This window comes from Geotrypetes seraphini, chromosome 7 (assembly GCF_902459505.1).
Source record: "Geotrypetes seraphini chromosome 7, aGeoSer1.1, whole genome shotgun sequence".
Classification (NCBI taxonomy): Eukaryota; Metazoa; Chordata; class Amphibia; order Gymnophiona; family Dermophiidae; genus Geotrypetes; species Geotrypetes seraphini.
The window spans coordinates 23,859,917-23,881,875 of NC_047090.1; the positions used below are offsets into that span (position 1 = coordinate 23,859,917).

At 42.1% G+C, this 21,959-nt stretch overlaps 2 protein-coding genes across 3 annotated transcripts in view; one reads left to right on the forward strand and one right to left on the reverse strand.

Moving 5' to 3' along the window:
* The window catches only part of SLC41A2 (solute carrier family 41 member 2), a 140,782-nt gene that overhangs the window by 116,957 nt on the left and 1,866 nt on the right, over positions 1-21,959 (reverse strand). The gene's annotated exons all lie outside the window — the stretch shown is intronic.
* LOC117363679 lies at positions 9,222-13,721 on the forward strand. The gene is given in 5 exon segments (XM_033951796.1): positions 9,222-9,400; positions 11,009-11,424; positions 12,798-12,853; positions 13,031-13,479; positions 13,481-13,721. Coding segments are annotated over 5 exon segments (1,341 nt in total).

Sequence of the window (21,959 nt, forward strand, 5' to 3'; positions counted from 1 at the left end):
TTCTATGATTTAGGGGGCGATGGCCCCAAAAGGTTGGAATGTTATTGATAGACATATTGACTTTTGAAGAATAGTTCAAGCCAAAGTTTTGGGTTCCTATGAGAAAAAAGCCGCGAATAAAGAAAACTGTGGGCCAGTGTTTATAGCTAATGGAGACCCGTTTGTATGGATTAAGATGTGATGAAAGTCTAGGTATTGCAGCGCCCTCCGTTTGCGCACGAAGGAGCGCACAAAGGAGCAGGGCCTGCTCCTTTTGTGCGCTCCTTCGGCGTGTGCCGAAGATGCGCGCCTCTGCGGCGTGTGCCGCAGTAGGCCCGGTTATGAAGGGTATCAGCTGACCTGGTGGGGGAGGCGTCCGTCGCGTGAAACTGGTGGGGGAGGCGTCCGGCGCCTTGTTTTGATTATGGCCTGCCTCTACTAAACGCCCAGATCACCACCACGTCTAAAAGTACACCCCCACGATGTCTACACTTTTTGACCATAATGAACCCAAAAAATGCCTAAGCCCCAAATGTCCAATAGAAGGGCTTTTAGGCGAAGGAGGAGCCAGTTATTTATGTTATTTATGACAGTGTTTTTCTGTCCTCCTTAGGCCAATGGTGTGGCCCTGTGTTGGAGCACAGGAGATGGTGATGAGCTGAAGTGCCATAAAGCGGTTCTGATTTTGGGCTTCCTGAGGTCAATTGCAGCTACACTTCTCCCTCCGTATTCGCGGTTTCTGCCATTGCGGTTTCGCTTATTCGCGATTTTTCGTATGCTGACTTCTCCCCCCCCAAATTACATCATGAGTAAAGTTCCTTTTCTTTACTGTACTGATAAAAAAGTTAAGCGCTTACCAACATTCACTCAGAAAATCGCTGCTTCCCAGATTCTCAGCCTGAAAATTGCTGCTTGACTGCTATCAGCGTCGAGAAGAGCAGCGGGAGGGAAGCATGGGCCACTCGGGTTAAGTGACAGCGGGTTCAGGTCTCACGAGAGGAGCGCCGGTGCCAAGAGCAGTGGGAGGGAAGCATGGGCCACTCGGGTTAAGTGACAGCGGGCTCAGGTCTCGCGAGAGGAGAGCGCCAGTGCCAAGAGCAGCGGGAGGGAAGCACAGGCCACATTACATTGTGCTTATTAACCGTGTTACCAAAAAGTTCTACGCGGTTTACAAAAGATTATTAATTTTAAATATGATCCGTGGAATAGGATGGATTAAGTAGTCAAGTATTTAGAGAAAAGATAAGTTTTCAACTTTTTCCTGAAATGTTTATAGGAATCAGCTGAAAGCAACAATGAACAAAATTCTTTTTCATGAGAGGCTGCCTGGGATGCTTCAGGCTCGGCTCGGTTCTCCAATCCTCCAACGGTGACACGGGCTCCCCTGTCCCTCGCGCTGCCTCTTGCAGGAAAGGGCGGGCTCAGGGCCCGGCTCCCTGCGTTGAGTGTCTGAAGCTCAGGTGGAGCCATGCTCGGAGGAGACGAAGGATCCCAGGGAGCCGCTGAACCTTGCTTCTTCATTTATTAGCAGGGACCGGGGCACCCGCAGCCAAACTTTGCATTGGGGAGTTGGTGGACTGGAGAGGGAGAGATGGGGAAAAAGTTATTCGCAGTTTCAATAATAAAAACGCTGGCTGTTACAAAAAACCGCGAATAACAGTTAAAAAGTTATTCGCGGTTTTTCCATATTTGCGGTTATATTCCGTCCGCATCCACCACGAATACAGAGGGAGAAGTGTACTCGTATCTAGTACTAAATATACCAGTCTGAAATTCTCCCCCCTCCCACTGTTGGATTTTCTGAAAAGCCAGAAAAAAATATATGTTATAAATTTAGATACACTGGAGACCCAGACTTGTTGGCTATGGGGTCACAAGGATGTACCTAGGAATACCTCTGCTAGATTAATAAAATCATTCAGGGCAGATTATATAACCCCCAAATCCCAGAAATCCCCAAAATTCAACAAGGACACGTATATTTCATCAATAGCTTCACTCTGTTGTGTCCTTGCTGGTGTTATCGTCTAGGTGGAGGTTAATATCTCCAATGATCAGTAGTCTCTGGAATTTTAGGAAGGCTCTTGTTATAGTCTCGAGAACGAGTTCTGAGGATTTATTCCAGGGGATAGGAGGGCGGTAAAGTAACAAGATACCTAGTGGGTAGGGATGAAGTTTGTCATTAACTGAAGCTAACATGAATTCTAATGAGGTATGGCTGCCCTTTTCAAGGAGCTGAACATCGAAGAATGATTTGTAAAGCAGAGCCAGGCCTCCTCCTTTCCGGATGATTCTGGGTGAGAAGAGGCCATAGTTTTGTGTGAATGAATCATCTTTTTCGATCCATGATTCTGTGATGCATACAATGTGCAGGACGATCAGATTCCAAAGCAGAGTTCAGATTCTGGGGCAAAATTTACTACAAAAAAAAAAAGTTTGGATTCCAAGTCGTTCGAGTTCTGGGGCATTCGGATTCCAAGGTACCACAAGAATGAAATAAAACTACAATAGATTTCAAGAAGATATCTCCTACTAATTCTGCCCACGACCAACGGATTACAAAGAAATGTATATTGGTACTAGATCTTCGGTATGTCACATTCGGATAAAATCTTGCACTGTCACTATGGCAAACTGTAACACATTAACTGTATATTATGTATGTTCACCTGTAACCTGTCCTGATCTCTTTGGGGAGGATGGAATAGGAAATGAATTAAATAAATAATACCATGGCTGTCCGTATGTCTCGAGTCAATTTAAAGGGTAAAGGGTCATGGATTTGATGTACCGTCTTTCAGCACTACAACCAAAGCTCCTTACAAATATTAGCACACTGCACACCAGCCCTAGCGACTCCAGAAATTTACAGAACTAACTGAAAGCTTTGAGCTTTGGTGCTGGAGAAGGATTTTAGGCATGCCGTGGACCCCCTCCCCCCCCACCTGAAGAACTAACAAATCGATTCCCAAGAGATCAAACCGGCTATAGTCACTCGAAGCCCAAATGATGAAGTTACGACCGTCTTATTTTGGTCACACCATCAGAAGAGAGAGGTCACTGGACAACTACATCATTTTTGGGAAGATCGAAGGAACCAGGCGAAGAGGGTGGCCTGCAATCAGATGGCTGGACACATTGGAAACAACCATGGGGATGATGTTGGAGGACCTTTCCGGACTAGCACAAAACCCGATTTCTTTTTAGTACCCTGGTAAAGCAAAGAGTTTCAAGTTTATTGAGATTGAGATTTTGATTTAAATGCAATATCAAGTATTTTCAATGTGTATAACAATAATAATTTGGGAGGGACATATAAAACAGTTTAAAACCATAAACATACAGTTTTATCCATAGTTACATTAAAGATACGTAAGGAATGAAAGGTTAAATTACATTTGATTTAAAATAAACAATTAAAAATAAAATAACAGTTCTCTCACTGAGCACAGCTGGAAACACTTGAGCTTTTCTAAGGTATGAAGTAGAGAATGACACGGTGACAAAATTCATCACCGTTCCCGTCCCCGCGGATAACCGCGGGAAATAATCCCATGTCATTTTCTAGTGTCTATTTCAGCCTCAGTCCTTCTACACCAAGCATTCTTCAAAGCAAAGCTTGTGGGTCAGTGGTTGTGGCCATTCATACTCTGATTCTTCACTCTCTCCTTAAAGAATGACATGAAGATGGTTTCCCGCAGTTATCCGCAGGGGACGGGAACGGTGATGAATTTTGTCACCGTGTCATTCTCTAGTATGAAGTGCAAGCCATGCACAAGCTTAAATTTAAACACAGAGGTCAATTGGGATTTATTTTGAATTCAACGCAGTATGTCATAAGAACAAAGGTATTAATGATGCCTACAAAATGTAACAAAAAAATAAAAACATGTGCCCGAACCATCAGCAACTATTAAAAAAAAAATATTACAGATGTAAGACTGCCAGATCAACAAGTACCAGCTGCACTCTATAAATATGCCCTCTAGGAACATTTCCTGCATACCAAGTAGCAAAACTGGTTGAACCTATGATTTTCTATGTTCAAGGTAAAAATCAAATCTAATTTAATTTAAGAATAGCCTGCTTCTTCCTGAGAGCTTAAATCAGGGAATAACTGTAAGAAAGATTGAAACAAAAACTTCCCGGACCAAGCACAAGGCAAGAAACAACAGGAAAAAAACAAACAAGTTGTGACAATGTATCATTTTTCCTGTCTCCATCTGCAGAGCAAGGCATGTCTTTCTGGAGGATTTGGAAGGCAGAGACATGGGGGGAAAAAAAAAGTGTTTCAAAGGAGTACCAGGGCATTTGTACAATATAAAGAATACAATTTTTGCATAACCTGTAAAAAAAAAAAAAATCTTTATTTTAAAAAGTACACACATTTCAATCCTTTTTTAAAATAATTTTATCCTGCCTTTCCAGCTAATGCTCAAGGCCTTTTACAGCATTTTTAGAATTCATGTTGGAAGTCCCAGAATTTCTTCAAAACGGCAGTAAAAAAAAAAAAAATCCTCAAAAACATAAAATAAAAATATAATCTAAATAAGCACCTAAGCAACGAGTCACAGGGGATGGTGAGATGGTGAGATTTAAAACCACAGCTCACTGCTCCAACTGCTAGGTTACAGCTCCACTACGAGAATTTTAGGTTTCTAGAGGCCCTTCCAATTTTGACTTCAAAACAAAGGACTCTTTTTACTAAGGTGCGCTAGTGGTTTTAGCGTGCGCTTAGCGTGCGCTACAATGCCGCATGCGCTAGACGCTAACGCTTCCATATTTTTTGTTTAGCGCAGAGTTTGCACGCGATAATCTTCAGTGCGCGCTAAAAACACTAGCGCACCTTAGTAAAAGGAGCCGAAAGTTATGATAGATCTGTTGAAAGATATGTTTAATAAATCCCTAGAAACTGGATTGGAAAAGGGTAGATGTGGCCCTCTTCATAAATATGGAAACATATGGAATAAATATGAAAACTAAGAGGTCCTTTTATTAAGGCGCTCTAACCAATTTATCACGCGCTAAAAATTAGCGAGTGCCAAATGCTAAATCATCCATTATAGTCTATAGGCGCCACAGCATTTAGAAAGTACTAATCTTTAGCGTGAGCTATATTACTTAGCGTGCCTTAATCAAAGGACCCTTAAGGTACCCTTTTATCAAGCCGCATTAGGGTATTTTATCATCAGCTGTTGCGGTAAAGGTTCCAACACTCATAAAAACTCAGCGTCAGAGCTTTTACTGCAGCAGCTGGTGATTTTTTTTTTTAAAAAACCCTAACGCGGCTTGATAAAAGGGAGCCTAAAGGCAGATAAAACTCAGTTTAGTAGTGAGAAAAATAAAAACACCACCACTGAAGGAAAATATAGTAAAACATTTACAATCCAGCGGATTGCAAGATTCGAGGCGTAGTTTTATCTGATTAATTTCTTTGACCGAGTCATTAGAGAACTGGATCAAGAACACACACTGGATATGGTTTATCTGGATTTCAGACAGCTCCTCATAGGAGGCTAATCATGAATAAGCTAATTAAATTTAATTCCACATTTATAGCCCGCTTAACCACAAAGTTCCGTCAAAAATTATAAAGGCTAGGGGACACTCGATGAAGTTACAGGAAAATACTTTTAAACCAATCGGAGGAAAATTTTTTCACTCGAAGAATAGTTAAGCTCTGGAACACATTGCCAGAAGTTGTGGTAAGAGGGGATAGCTTAGCTGGTTTCAAGAAACATTTGGACAATTTTCTGGAGGAAAAGTCCATAGTCTGCTATTGAGAAAGACATGGGGGAAGCCACTGCTTGTCCTGGATCAGTGGCACAGAATGTTGCTACTATCTGGTGTTCCGGAATCTTGCTATTCTTTAGGATTCTGAATGGAATGTTGCTACTCTTTGGGTTTTGGCCAGGTACTAGGGACCTGGATTGGCCACTGTGAGAACAGTAAACTGGGCTTGATGGACCATTATATAACATCTAATATTTTCTTGTAACAAAGTATGCCATCAACCGGTAGTAATGATATATTAAAATAGCCCAATGTTGTTCTTGACGCTGTCAATATAATATATATTACAAATCCCACAGCGGCATTAGTCAGAATTTATAATTAATAAGTTGTTTGTTTATCATTTGCTTATTTTTTACTTGTTTTTCTCTACAGTCTTCAGATCGTGCCAACCACCAGCCAAATTATTCGTAGGCTTATTTCATTTTATGGCTTTGATTCATCATCAGACCTTAATTAATATTTTTTTTCTAAAGTGCTTTGTGCTTCATACAATTCATATGTGCATATAATTGAAGAATTCATTTATCATTTTTCAAAAACATTTTTCTATAACAATTAAAAAGATTTTTGTACTCAGCTTTAGATTTGGTTATATCTCTATTAGTTGTATGTTTGAACCTCGGGTGGGACCTATGGGTTCAACAAGTTTCTCCCAGAGGCTTTTTCAAAAACAAGTCCCCCCTTTTACTTTGCTCTGCAATATCCCGATACTCAGGGGTCCTTTTACAAAGGCGCGGTAGCGGTTTAACGCGCTGAATACCACGCGTTAAACCGCCTGCCACGCTAGTACCTAATGCCTCCATTGACGAGGCATTAGGATTTTAGGCTGCCGCGGGGGTTAGCGCGTGATGAAATGTCCGACACGCTAACCCCCGTAGCGCGCCTTGATAAAAGGAGCCCTCAGTCTTCTATACAAAGACTGAGGGCTTCTTTTATCAAGGTGCAGTAGGGGTTTAATGCGCAGAATACCACGCGTTAAACCGTCTGCCGCGCTAGCCACTAACGCCTCCATTGACGAGGCGTTAGTATTTTGGCTTGCTGCGGGGGTTAGCGCGTGATGAAATGTCCGATGCACTAATCCCCGTAGCGCACCTTGATAAAAGGAGCCCTGAGTATCGGGATATTGCGGAGCCATAAAATGAAATAAGCCTACGAATAATTTGGCTGGTGGTTGGCACGATCTGAAGACTCTAGAAAAAAAAACAAGTAAAAAATAAGCAAATGATAAACAAATAACTTATTATTTATAAATTCTAATGACTATTTAATGCCGCTGTGGGATTTGTAATATCAACCGGTAGTATGCATTTACAATGTCCCTGACATCAATTTTAATCAAAATATTTCTGAAATAATCATTTCCTTATTGCTTTTTCTAAATAACTCAGTGCTGGATAGATTTCTAATTTTATTGGGTAAAACATTCCATAGCTCTGCATTTTCTCTCTAGAGGAGAATAACCTACCATCTTTAACAGATAGTATAGCTAACTGCAATTCTCCTGAGGAACATAAATCTCTTGTTGATTTGCATACAATTATCAAATCTGTAACTAGGACATAACCCATATAAAATCTTAAAATAAAAATCAAACCTTTAAAATCTATTCTGTGGCAGCCAGTCTAGTTCTCATAACAGCGTAGCATGATCATATCTATTTCCCCCTAAAACTAATTTAGCTGTAACATAGCAGGAATACGTAACAAGCAAATATTACAGTAATCCATGAAAATAAAGGTGCAAGAGACTGGACAATTTACCGCCAAAATTCAAATTCAAACTTTCCCGCCAAAACTGAAATTTCTTGACCCACAGACTGCCCTGTTCTCAATCAGGTCAGCCCACCAAACTTTCCCGCCAAAATTGAAACCTCTGTTCTCAATCAGGTCCATGAACCCACTATATATAAAGACACACTGCAGACTTCACAGCATACCCTGAAGAACGCTACAGCAAGATGGTTGAAACATCGGCTCTTTCTACACAGATGCGACGAGACCCGGAAACCTGCTACAATCAACCTGTAAATAATTTCTCTCTAAGAAATGTTTCATTCTATACAGCAATTTTAACTTAAACCCAGACTTTCCTAATCAATTTATTAACCTGAGTTCCCATTGTTAGGCCAACATCTAATCAAACCCCCAGTAATCTAATTTCTTCTTTAAATTTCACATCTGATTTCCTTTTTCTCCTTGTCATACTAAATGGGGTGGTTTTAACCAAATAATTTATCTTTTCTGGATTTAACTTTAAGGAGCATTGAGATATCTAATTAAAAATACCCATAACTACAAAATTCATCAAGATGTTAACTGAAGACACACCAGAAAGTACAGGAAAAATTAAAACAATATCATCAGTATAAAAAATAATAATAAAAAGCATTTCACTTCTGGCCTGGGAAAGGAAGGGGTCCCCAAGGTGTAAACCAGATTAGAAATTGGTTGACTGACAGAAAGCAGAGGGCAGAGGTAAACAGAATCCATTTAGAACACAGTGTCTCGCACTGGTCGCTGTACATGAAGAAGGACACGGTACTGCTCGAAAGGGTCCAGAGAAGAACGACTAAAATGGTTAAGGGGCTGGAGGAGTTGCCGTACAGTGAGAGATTGGAGAAACTGGGCCTCTTCTCACTTGAAAAGAAGAGACTGAGAGGGGACTTGATCGAAGCATTCAAAATACTGAAGGGAATAGACTTAGTAGATAAAGACAGACTGTTCAACCTCTCCAAGGTAGGGAGAACAAGAGGGCACTCTCTAAAGTTGAAAGGGGATAGATTCCATACAAACGTAAAGAAGTTCTTCTTCACCCAGAGAGTGGTAGAAAACTGGAACGCTCTTCTGGAGTCTGTTATAGGGGAAAACACCCTCCAGGGATTCAAGGCAAAGTTGGACAAGTTCCTGCTAAACTGGAACGTACACAGGTGAGGCTGGACTCATTTAGAGCAGTGGTCTTTGACCTGAGGGCTGCCGCGTGAGCGGACTGCTGGGCATGATGGACCACTGGTCTGACCCAGCAGTGGTAATTCTTATTTTTTTTAAACCTTTTGAAGCTGTGGCACACTAAACTCAGGGGCTGCATCTGGAGGGCGTGGATATTGACGCGATGATGTCACGTTCATGTGTGATATTATCATGTCAACATCCGTGCATGTGCAGTGGCCCTCCAGATGGGGCCCTGAGCTTGCTATTACTACGCAAGGGGAGGGGGGTGGGTGAAAGGCGCCAGCTGACTATTTACAAGACATGCCTCTTGCTGTGAGAGGCACATCCTGTAGGCAAGTCCGCTGGTGTCACTCCTCCTCGCATCTCACGGCACAACAAAAATCTCACCGCGTCACACAGTTTGCGATACAATAATTTTAGGAAAAAGAACAGCGAGCAGTAGAGTGTCTCTAGAATCTGTCCTGGAGCTCATTCTGTCCAATATCTTCATGAGCGATAATGCACAAAGTGTTTGAAGGGAACGCTTGCCTTTCTACAGATCACATGAAGATCCGCAACAGAGTGAAACTCCTAGAGAGAGCTGACAACATGGGAAGTGATCTTAGCAAATTTAGAAGACTAGATGAATGCCAACAGTTAAGATTCATTTTGAAAAAGTACAGAGTGATGCATCCGAGGTACAGAAATCCAAGGTATATGAGATAGGAGAGAGGCTATTGTGCACAGACCAGGAAAGATATCTCTTGGTGACAAGGTGGTGATCAGTTTTCATTGAAATTTTTATACAGTAGTTACAAAGAGTTGTACATAATACTGTAAATATGATCCAAGCAGAAACAAAGATGCAACCAGGGGAGCAACAAGCACCCATGTACAATGAGTAAACAAAGCCAAAAGGGTGATGTTTCATACAGGCATATGTAGCACTTCTTAAAACAACGATTAGGGTTTTCCTATTTCATTTATGCTAATGATATTCTGATTTTTTTTTATTTATTTGTTACATTTACCTAACAAAAACACAAGTATATCCAGTAAAACATAGTCAAATAAAGTCAAAGGCAATAGTTTATCAATGATCAAGTCCACATTAAATGGCTGAGAGTACCAAAGCTTAAAAAAAAGGTAAAGTAACAAAGTTTAACATCTTGGCAGGCAAAGAGATGTGGCACATTCTTTAAATCATCAATTACGCTGTCCAGCAAACAAATAGTAATTTAAGAAACTATCTGCAAAGGTTATAATATTCAGATTTTAATCTCTATGGATATATTCAGGGGAGAATAACTTTCTTCCCTCTCCTCCAAACTTTCATTATCACTGCAAACGGGCTTGTTGACAACGATTTAAAATGTAATCTCTCAAAAACCGAACGTCTCCTTTTCACTTCCACAAAGACAGCTCACTCCCACCATTCAGGGACCCCGGATTCCGCTCAAGGACTCTTTATCAAAATCCCTTGGCATTATTCTCAACGGCCATTGAACACTGGTGCTCGACCTCGTTTGACCCTCTCCGCTCTCACACCTCGACTATTGCAACTGTTTAAATCAGGGCCTCTCTTTTACGCAAATCAGATGACTTCAGCTTGTCTGCTGCTTTTCCAAACTCCTTTCAAAAATTCCCAGCATAGCTTGTAAGTCTTGTTATTCTGGTCGTCATATCCTTTCTTCTTTACCTTTATTAAATCATTTCTAAACCGCTTATACTAGTCAGTTCAAAGCGGTTTACAAAATTACATTCATAAATTCCAAAACAAAAATGACTCATACGTTATCAATATACAATCAAACTGGCCAATCATAAAATATATATTTTTCACAGTAGTAACCACATACAAATAAATCAGTCTACCTCCACCACAGATTTCTCTATTTCTACTGGAGCCTCAGCGACGCCACCCTTAGCGACTCAATATCTCATTGTCACTAGGGATTCACATATCAAATCTTCACCGGCCCCATTATAGCAAACTTGGACTTGATTATAAAGTATTTTTATTGCCCATTATATTTAAAACACTTTTTGGTTTCTTTAGACTTTATAAATCAGTCCCATTTCTGCAAGCTCTGTCCTCATCTGCACAAGCCTCAAACACTTTAAAATCATAAGTGTTTGAGATTTGTGAGGTTAAGGCTGAGCTTACAGGAATGGGGCAAGGACAGTGACAAAACCTGCCGGGACGGGGGAAATTGAGTTACTGCGGGGTGTGACAGGAATCTGGCTAGTCCTACTAGTAAGAGGGAGAAAGTCCCTGTAAGCCCCATTAAAAACCCTGTTACCAGGTATAGGAAACATCCTGAACAGTGTGAAAATCATGTGCACAACTTTAGGAAGGAGCCCGTCCCTTTAATAGTGTCCAGAGCTCAGGCTGATATTGAGAAGGCAGGGCCCTTTAAGAGTTTGGCTAATCCTGCTAGGAGGGGGCATGGCTGGTTGCTGAGGCTCCCATTTACTGAGCTTTCCTCCTCAGATAGAGAGGATAGACAGCTGGGACAAGGAGCGGAACAGAAGCTGGGAAGGAAGCCAGTCCTTCCAGCTGAACCTTGGCCAGCACAAGGAAGTTTCCCTGAGGACTGGGAGATGGAGGAACTGGAAGCCAGCCAGATCAAACCAGTCACAGAAGCCCAGCCTGAGGACTATGACATGGAGTGCCAGAAGGACTATGTCTTGCCTAACTGGGAAGAACACTTAATGGACTGTGAGTAGGCTATTAAGCCAAGCAGTTTTTCTTTTCCCTCATGGGAGTTTTGAGTTTGTGGGGGTTTATTGTGGAGCAGCTTGTGCACTGCTGCTACTTGTGCTTGGGGGTTGATGAAGGAAAACCTGAGCCTGTCTTTTAGGAGGGAGGCAACACCTGTGGTGTACGGGCCTATCTCCTCCCAACCTGTTGGGGATTCGGCTCTACCCAACAGCCAGAGAGAGCGTTTTCAGAGAACAAGTGTTTGGTGCATGTACTGTTTTGTTGAGCCCTGAGTGAGGCCAGAGGGAAAAGTTAAGGATTTTTGTTGATGGACTGGACTAACTCTAAAAACACGGCTTGTGCTAAAGTGGGACTTATTTGCTTCCTAAGAGGAATGAATTGAATTCAAGGAAGCTTGTCCTTTTTGCTCGTGCCATTTCTGAAATTGTGTTTGGAGTTTTGTTTTCCATTAAAGTGTTTTGTTTTGCTCAATCAGGAAATCTCAGTGTGCAATTCTTGGGAGGCACTGAGTGCTGTGTTCCACCACCTTTATTTAAACTTTGGGACTGGGATTCAGCGAAGCAACTAGGCCTAGCCAGGATCCTGTCCCACAGGGGATGGGGAAAAATTTGTCCCTGTGTCATTCTCTAGTATGCATGCACGGTACTTTTGTTTTGCAAATGTACCAGCATACTCACGGAGTAAAGAATGTAGTATTCATGCCTGCACTCAGATATCAAAGTACCCCCTTTTCTCAAAACTGTCACTTAATTTTATGCAATTTTAACAGCCTGCCAGGATTTGGGAAAGGAGTTTTATCAGCAAAGTTTCCAGTGACCAGAATTTTCACAACTGCCACCAGAAGGCTTCAAAAACACACAGGATGTCAGCTCATATGAGTAATGACACCTGCAAACACATACAGGCTTAAAAGTAGCACACTTATCACCTCCTCAGTGCCCAGTGTCTCCTCAGGCTCTAACACCCTGTTATCTATCAACCTCCAGATAGCCTCAAGCACAAAAGAAAAAGCAACCCAAATAGAAGAGTAAGAGTTTATAAATAGGGTGCATAACAAGCTTAACAAATTATTATGCTTAGCAAGCACATTACTTGTTTTGTTTTGGAATTGTATTTAATCCAATTTTTTTTAGCCCCACCCCCTCTCAATTGCATTTTTACGTCATAATTGTTTTTAATGTTCTGTTTGTTGGATTTTTTTATTTTTTCCACTTTTAATTTTTGTAAATCGCATTGGATTTGGATATTGCGATCATATCAAATATTTTAAAGAAACTTGAAGCTTGAAACTGTGGTAACAGCTTGAAAACAGGCTGTAATCTATGTTTGTAACTTTTTATTCCAATTTCTTAATGCTATCCTTCATTAAGTTGAAGATGCACAAAATCCACTAGAAATTCAACTATCTAGCTTCGTAAACAGTATGGTAGGACATGAATTTCTTAATGTTCCCAGAAGGAGAGAATCTTTCTCAAGTTCAATGAAACCCAATAAAAGAGCAGAACAAGGTTTCTATCACTAGCGCTGCCCGATTCACGATTCGAATCGATTCACTGATGAATCGATTCGAATCGATTCATTTTTGTTTGTTTTTTAAAATCAGCCTGGCCGATTAGGAAGTGCTGCCACTAGGCAGCAGGTGGGACCACAGAATGAGCCTAGCACGTCCTCCTGGTCGCCCGAAGATAAGCTGCTGGCCAGTCTGCGGGCCAACAGCCACCTGGTGCTGCAGGGCTGTTCGTCCATCGGGCTGCGGCTAGTACTGGAGTATCTGTACACTGCCAAAGTGACCCTATCACTGGACACTGTGGAGGAGGTCCTGTCGGTGAGCAAGTTCCTGCACATCCCGCAGGTGACCCGCCTCTGCGTGCAGTTCCTCAATGACCAGATCTCGGTGCAGAACCACAAGCAGGTGTGTAAAATCGCCGCCCTGCATGGCCTAGAGGAGACCAAGAAGCTGGCCAACAAGTACCTGGTGGAGGACATGCTGCTGCTCAACTTCGAGCTGCGCGCCCTGCTCGACTCGCTGCCACCGCCTGTCGAGTCCGAGCTAGCTCTTCCAGATGTCCGTGTTCTGGCTGGAGCATGAGTGCGAGACACACATGCAGCACGCACTGGACCTTATGAAGCACCTCTGCTTCGCCCTCATGCCGGCGCCCGAGCTCGTGGAGCGTGTCCAGTCAGTTGACTTCATGCGCTCTGACCCCATCTGTCAGAAGCTGCTGCTCAACGTCATGAACTACTATCTCATGCCCTTCAGGCAGCACTGCCGCCAGAGCCTGGCTAGCAGTTAAGGGGGTGGGGGGTTACCTCCAGAATGTGCTTATGGGTACAGTATGCGCACAGTATAGTTCTGTGTGTATCGAATCAGCACTGCCCTCGTGTATGTGTGTGCAGTCTGTGTACAATATATATGCATACAGACTGCATACAGTCACTCTCATGGGTATATATTGGTCGCCATACCTTAAGAAGGATATGGCGATAATCGAGAGGGTTCAGAGGAGAGTGACACCTTTCACATGCTGAGAGATTGGAGAAACTGGGTCTCTTTTCCCTGGAGAAGAGGAGACTTAGAGAGGATATGATAGAGACTTACAAGATCACGAAGGGCATAGAGAAAGTGGAGAGGGACAGATTCTTCAAACTTTTGAAAACTACAAGAACGAGAGGGCATTCGGAAAAGTTAATTAACTTTTGCCAGTTAATTAACTTTTTTCTAGTCTGTATTTGTTAAATTTTGTAAACTGCATTGAACTTACCGGTTATGCGGTATAGAAATGACTCGTTATGTTATGATGGCAGATAAAGGCTAAATGGCCCACCCAGTCTGCCTATCCACAGGCTGGATGGGCCATTTGGCCTTTATCTGGAAGAACTCATACTGTTCCTTCCCTACTCTAACTGCTTCCTAGTCCATGACAGAGCAGCCACATTACCCATTCCAGGAGGGAGACTTTTTGGTCAGCCCTGAATTTCTGCCAACCTCATCCCTAGTGCATTATGGGACCTGCGACACCTATTTCAGTGGGATATAAGTTGGGATAATGCTTCTTTAGCCTTCATATGCTGAGGAAAGTGAGATCCTGTTTCCATCAAAAACACTTTGCTGTCCTTGTACAATCCATCTTCCTCTCCAGATTAGACTATTGCAATTCTATCTACTTAAGCCTAACTAAGAAAAGCCTCCACAGACTCTAGCAGATTCAGAATGCCGCAGCTAAGCTTATTTTCGCAAAAAGTAAATTTGATCATGTCTCACCACTTCTGTCCAAGCTTCACTGGCTTCCAGTAATCTCCAGGGTCACTTCAAATGTACCTGCCTAACTTGCCTAACTTTCAAGATCCTTCACGGCATTCTTCCTCCCGTTATTCCTTTATCTTGGAATTCCTCTAATCCTAATTCCACCAGATCCTCCCAAAAATTAAAACTATCCTTCCCTTCTATAAAAGGATATATCCCATGCTGGAAAACTAGGGACATCCCTCCCCTTTAGAATCACTGAGCTCTGGAACAACCTTACATCCCCTCTCCGAAACTCGAGCTCCCTCCAACTCTTCCGAAAACATCTGAAAACTTGGCTTTTCTCAAAAATGTAACACCTCCCCCCTCTCTGGTACCCTAAAACCCTCTATATCTTCTTTACACCTAATCCTATAACCCTCCTTTGGAGTTCCTTTCTACCTTAGTCCTGTAAACCGTGCTGAGCTCTACGATTGCGGAAAAGATGCGGTATACAAACCTAAGGTTTAGTTTAGTTTAGAATTTTAAAACCAGGGATATAATGTTAAAACCAGGCCAAAAAGTCTCCCTCCTGGAATGGATAGCTTAGCAGCTCTGCCATGATCAGTATCCACTAGATATAGGTGAGGACCACTTTGCAATACATTTGGAACAGGCTGCTCTGCTCCCAGGAGGAATTGCATCTCCAAATACCCTCTGGTCGTGCCCTCCAACTCCAAAATGCCAGATGACGATCCTACTCCCATTTCATACCAAGCAACTGGAATCAACTGCCCCAACAATAAAAACGTACCTCTTCATCTTACCCCCCCCCCCACCACCTAATGCCCGTAAGATTAAAAAAAAGAAATGTATACTAAGGGCTCCTTTTACTAGGCTGCGGTAGTGTTTTTAGAGCGCGCTGCCCCCGTGCTACGCGCCAAGAACTAATGCCAGCTCAATGGTGGCGTTAGTGTCTAGCGCGCGGGGCAATTCAGCATGCGCTTAAAACCGCTAGCGCTACCCTAAATGTATGTTTAATTAGATCCTCTGTGTATGTCAAACTAGCATGAATATACTGTATTAAAAGTTTGGCAATTTGGTTTTGGAGGATGAGATGACAACGTCTGCATCTATGAGACAAACATGTTTTTTCTTATTACATAGAGTATTTTGGACCCCCAGTTCGTTTGCATAGAGTAGATAGTTCTAAATCTAATAGATGTTGGCATTGTCATCTGGAAGTTGGGACATTAGATCATTTACTATACTATTGTCCATTTGATACTAAAATTCTGGAGATCGATTTGGGATCAGGTTAATAATTTATTAGAAAATCTATTGGCACTGTCGTATGATACCATTTTATTTGGAACATCTATGAGGACAAAAAGTCAAATTTCGGCAAAAAAGAACAAACTTTTGTTTATAACGACGGGAGTTGCCATGCAGCTTATTTTAAAGAATTGGAAAAATTGGGATAGATGAAATTATTCATTCTGGTGGGAATCCCTATGTTATGTCTTTAAAATGGAAAAGTTTATGGCCCTTCAGAAGAGTTATTATAAAAAATTTATGGAAAGTTTGGGAACCATTAACTAAATATTGTAAAGACTGATTTATTTGTATAATTTGGGGGAAAACATGCACATCCAGGGAGGGAGGGAGGGGGATATGTTTTGGCATTTGTTAAGAAATATAGAAGGGTTGATTGCAAGTATTTTATGAGATGTTTGTAAATTGAAAATGGGTGGGAGAAAATTAATTTTGTCTTTATTCTATTAAGTATATTGTGCTGTAATGATATTAATTTATGTAAATGTATCATCTTTTGTGCACAATCGAAGTTTTAAAAATGAATAAAGAATATATATATACATATTTTAAAAAATGTTTGGTAATTTGTAACCTGTTTTGTCTATATATTATGTATGTTAACCTGTAACTTATTCTGAACTCATTGAGGAGAACAGGATCTAAAACAAGTTAAATAAATATTACTGCTCCACCCTTAAGAGATTGGCAGCACTTACCTCAAGATTGCCTCATAGAACGAAAACTCTCCCAGCTTTGAAAAGCTCCCACTTCCCACTACCTTGTCAAAAGATACCTACACAAACATTATTATCAAACCAAAGCGGTATTATCAGGGCATATTCTAAACACAGAGAGAAATTTACATTCTACTTTTAGAAGATAAAATTTAAAATCTAGGAATTGGCCATAAATGTTCTTCTTTTATGAGGAGCATACAAAGATCAGAAAAAAACAAAATAAAACATTCAAACACAGCAGATGTGGACTCTGATTCAGAATTTCAACAACGGAAGTGGCCTTTAGGATGCGGATCTTATGCAACAGTTTATATTATATTGTTGGGTGTTTTTTTAACCAGAAATATGTGGGTAGGGCAGAAAAATTGAAAGCTATGCAAATAGCTCCAAGCTGAAGGAAGCAACTAAGGGCTCCTTTTACAAAGGTGCGCTAGCGTTTTTAGCGCACGCACCGGATTAGTGCGCGCTACCCGAAAAACTACCGCCTGCTCAAGAGGAGGCAGTAGCGGCTAGCGCGTGCTATTCCGCGCGTTAAGGCCCTAACGCACCTTTGTATAAGGAGCCCTAAGATTTTTTTTTTAAAACCCACCACATATTTACATCTAACTGCACCTGTGCAGCAGGTCAAAGGCTCTCAGGAAGCAGAGGGTGGGGCTATGTGCTTAGCACTATGAAGAAGGAACACAGCTGTATAATACAGCAAACATCTTTTCTACTGCACAGGCCTATGTCCTGGGAGATGTTTGGTCATTTGGATAGCTCAGGAATTTCTGCAAAATATTTTTGAGGTATTTAGATTATACAGCTTTTAAAGTGAGGCCATGTGTCATTGGGTCACACAACTGATGGCAAAATGCACATCTCAAACCTGTAAACCCAAATTATTAAAAGCTGCCACTTGGGGAGGAAGGGGAAGAGGGACATACAGGCACTCCCTGAGTTACAGACACCCGACTTAAGTACGACTTATACTTAAGAACGCAGTTGCGACTTCATTTGATTTCACTGAGCAGTATTTCCAGTGGCATAAACTCCTCACTTCTTCTGTAGCAGATTCAGGAATGATGCATGGCCACATTAAGAACAGTGTGTGGTTGTGCATGCTGTACCTTACAGGGAACACTAGTAGGAACAGTTGGCCCTTTTGTCAGCTGGAAGCAGACGCAAGCAGCAAGGATCTTAAAATCTACAAGTTCTGAGTTACACACAAATCTGACTTAAGAACAGTTTTTAAAATATAACTTATTCTTAACCTGGGTACTGCCTGTATAGGAATAATCAAGCCATTATGACTTCACTGATGAGTTTGGCTCTTAGGCATTGGTGGAATGAGGCATTATGACATCAGAATCTCAGCTCTGGAATGTTGCTATTCCTTGGGATCTTGCCAGGCACTTGTGACCTGGGTTAGCCACGGTTAGAAACAGAATACTGGACTTGAGGGACCTTCGGTCTGTTCCAGTATGGCAACTTGTATGTTCTTATGTGAGTAAAGTGCAGGCAGTCCCCAAGTTACAGACACCCAACTTAAGTACAACTCATACTTAAGAACGCAGTTGCACCTTCATTTGATTTCACTGAGAAGTATTTTCAGTGGCACAGACTCCTCACTTCTCCTGTAGCAGATTCAGGAATGATGCGTGGCCACATTAAGAACAGCATGCTGTACCTTACAGGGAACACTGGTGAATAGTTGGCCCTTTTGTCAGCTGGGAGCAGAGGTAAGCAGAAAGAACCTTAATCTACAAGTTCTGAGTTACATACAAATCTGACTTAAGAACAGCTTTAAAAACGTAACCCGTTCTTAACCCGTGGACTGCTTGTACTGCGATGTTGGAAAATACTCTATCCTTTCTTATTTATGCCACTACAAGAGATGAGCATAGAATCACTGTCCAATTCAACTCCTACGGATATTAGGCTTTACATGTTTTGTTCTGGATCTGAAGTACAGGTAAATAGAGAGTGAGAGAGAGAGAAATAATAAAATTTACCAAAAATACATTTTTTTTTTTTAATTTTGATGCTGGAGTCACAACTGACCCTGATAGTCCACTTGAATTTTTGGAAACAAGTTGTAGGCAATACCTTTTTACTGTACTATCTTAATGTTTCTTTGACAAACTTTCCAAATTTATCTTCTCTTCATTAGGTCAGTGAAGAAACAATGCAGCTGAACTGGTTTTAAAAAATGCAACAACATCTAGGACTTAAGACAGCCTGAGAAATATTCTACTAAAGGCATTAAGTTTTGTGCTGAACGCATTATAATGCAGAATTTTAATGCACACCAAATCCAAAACTAACACTGAATCAAAAGGGGGGGAGGGGAATTCACACTATTATTTTTACTACAGAACATGTTACCATTCAGATTAATGTACAGTACATAACAATCTTACAGTACATAGCATATCCTATTCAGAGGGCGGTAAGTAGCCTGGCATTATCTTCACATTAGCCAGTTAGTACACAGTAAGGGGTCCTTTTACAAAGGCGCGGTAGCAGTTTAACGCGGGGAATACTGTGCGTTAAAACGCCTGCCGCGCTAGTACCTAACGCCTCCTTTGACGAAGAGTTAGGATTTTAGGCTGCCGCGGGGGTTAGGGCGTGATGAAATGTCCGACGTGCTAACCCCCGTAGTGCGCCTTGATAAAAGGAGCCCTAAGTGTTAGGCGCCATTCGGCATGTTTGTCCGCTAGGTACCATTTCTAGAATCTGGGCCTTACTCATTACGGGCCTCTTTTACAAAGTTGTGGTAGCGTGTCCCAGTGCAGCAAATCAGATGCAGTCGCATTAGGTTGCTGCATGGGACTCGCTGCCACAGCTTTGTGAAAGGGGGGGGGGCTCGACATCTTTTAGAAAGGGGCGAATTCTATCAACAATGCCTACACTTAAGTAGGCGTCCTAAAGCACCTGTTAAGAAACGCCATTTTAAAATGGCGGAAAACAGTAATGTTAAAGTGCCTACTGGCGCTTAAAAAATTTGCTCAACAAAAACAAAAAGAGAACACTATAATCATAGAAACACTTTATAAGTTTACTAGAGGAGCTCAGAACCGTAAGTTGGTATGGAAATCACAACCTGGGATAAACCCTAAAGTGTGTTTCGGTTGTCTATCATTGCTCCATCTTGTATGTATAAAAAAAAAATCCATCTATGAACAGTTGTAACTTATTTATAAACACGTCTATCAATTTAATTCTATGTCGTATGAAACAACTTTATACAAATTCAAGATGGAGCAATGATAGACAACCGAAACACACTTTAGGGCAGGGGTGTCCAACCTGCGCCCCCATGAAGTATTTTGTGCGGCCCCGGTCAAGGGCAATGCAGTGTTTTCCTCTGCTGCCCCCGGGTGTTTACCGTCTTGCCGGCTCCCTCCTCTGTCTTGCTGCAGCGTTTGTGCGGCCCCAGAAAAACTTTTTCGGCCAATGCAGCCCAGGGAAGCCAAAAGGTTGGACACCCCTGCTTTAGGGGTTTAACCCGGGTTGTGATTTCCATACCAACTTACGGTTCTGAGCTCCTCTAGTAAACTTATAAAGTGTTTCTATGATTATAGTGTTCTCTTTTTGTTTTTGTTGAGTGGTTCACCATTTCGGAACACTAGCTCTCGAATTTATTACTACCCAGCAATGGTTTAAGGGGAGGTCTAAAAACTCTGCGCCAGAATGACACTTCCGTTAGGCGCTTTAGGCCGCCGAACGCCACTATGAATGTGGTGAACGCCGGACGTGGTATTAGGCAGCCTAAAGTGCCTCTGTAGACATGATTCACGACAAAGATAGGCACCGGAAATGTAGGCCTGGAAAACCCTGGGGCTACGTTTCTTGCGCCCATCTTTCCTGGAGGTGCGATTCTGAATACATTAAATGATTGACATGTGATCGACAGCCGCTTTTTAGGCAGCGGCTGATATCGGCATTGTAGAGAATCCGGGCCTTAGCGTGAAATAAAATTTAACGCACTCGTTGGCTAATGCTTCCGAGCAAACTCTCCACCCATGCCACACCCCTGAATGAGAAATGTTGAAAAGTTCAGTAATGCACAGTTTAATGCAGTGTTCTTCAACCACCAGTGCTGGTCCACAGAAATTTCCTGCCGGTCCACAGGGCCAGCACGTGCATCAGGCACAAAACAATGTTCTTCAACCACCGGTCCACGGTGCGATCGATGCGGCGTTATCTTCGAGCCAGCTCCCTCTTCCTAACTGATTCAGTGCACAAAGCCACGGGCAGTGGCTCCTACGTGCACATCCTGTGCCCGAACCGGAAGCCTTCTCTCTGACATTGCAACGTCAGAAGGAAGGCTTCCAGATGAGGCACGGGACGTGCAAGGTGCAATTAGTACTATTAGGGGGGCGGTGTCTGGGGTGGAGATTGGGTAGAGATGGGCGGGGTCTTGCCCACAACTTAGCCCAGTGTTCTTCAACCGCTGCTCCACAGAATAATTATTTTATTTCAGCCGATCCATAGGTGTAAAAAGGTTGAAAAAAACTGGTTTAATTGCATAGAAATAGGCGCCTCCAAACTAGTTAAATGTGTATCAAGACAGTAGTCTGGGAACATATCTTTAGGGGTCCTTTTACTAGGCTTCCCATAGTAAGTTTGGCATTAGCACATGCAAACTGTGCACAACAGAATTTTTTTATTTTCTCTGTGGAGGGAGCAGAGAGTGGGTGTTTCTGCGCTAATCAGCATATTTACTAATCAGTGCATTCCTTAGGCACAGATTCTCTATGGGGCACCGATATCTGCGGCCACTGATCGCGTGTCAATTACACGACGACACCCTATAGAGAATTGCGTCTCTGTGGAAGGTAGGCGCCAGAAATGTGGGCCAGGGTTTTTCAAGGCCTACATTTCTGGTGCCTGTCTTTGTTGTGAATCGTGCCTACATAGAAACCTACGGTGTTCGCCATGCCCATAGTAGCATTAAGCGCCGTAACGTGCACGGTTCCGGCACCTTTTATTTAGCTGCCGGTAGGCGTGTAAATTTTAATGTTTTATCACCATTTTAGACAGCGGTTCTCACTTAACTTAGGCGCCTAAGTTTCGGCACTGTTTATAGAATATCCCCCTTACTACCTCCAAAATGGGTGGCATAAGTGCTCACGTGTTAATTTTAGTTAATCCCCCACATGCTAATAGCACCATTAGCACATAGCCATTAATTTGAAAAATAGAAAAATCAGCCATTTTCTACCTGCAAGAAAAATGACCTTCGCACCTGTGTAAGGGCACACTAAGAG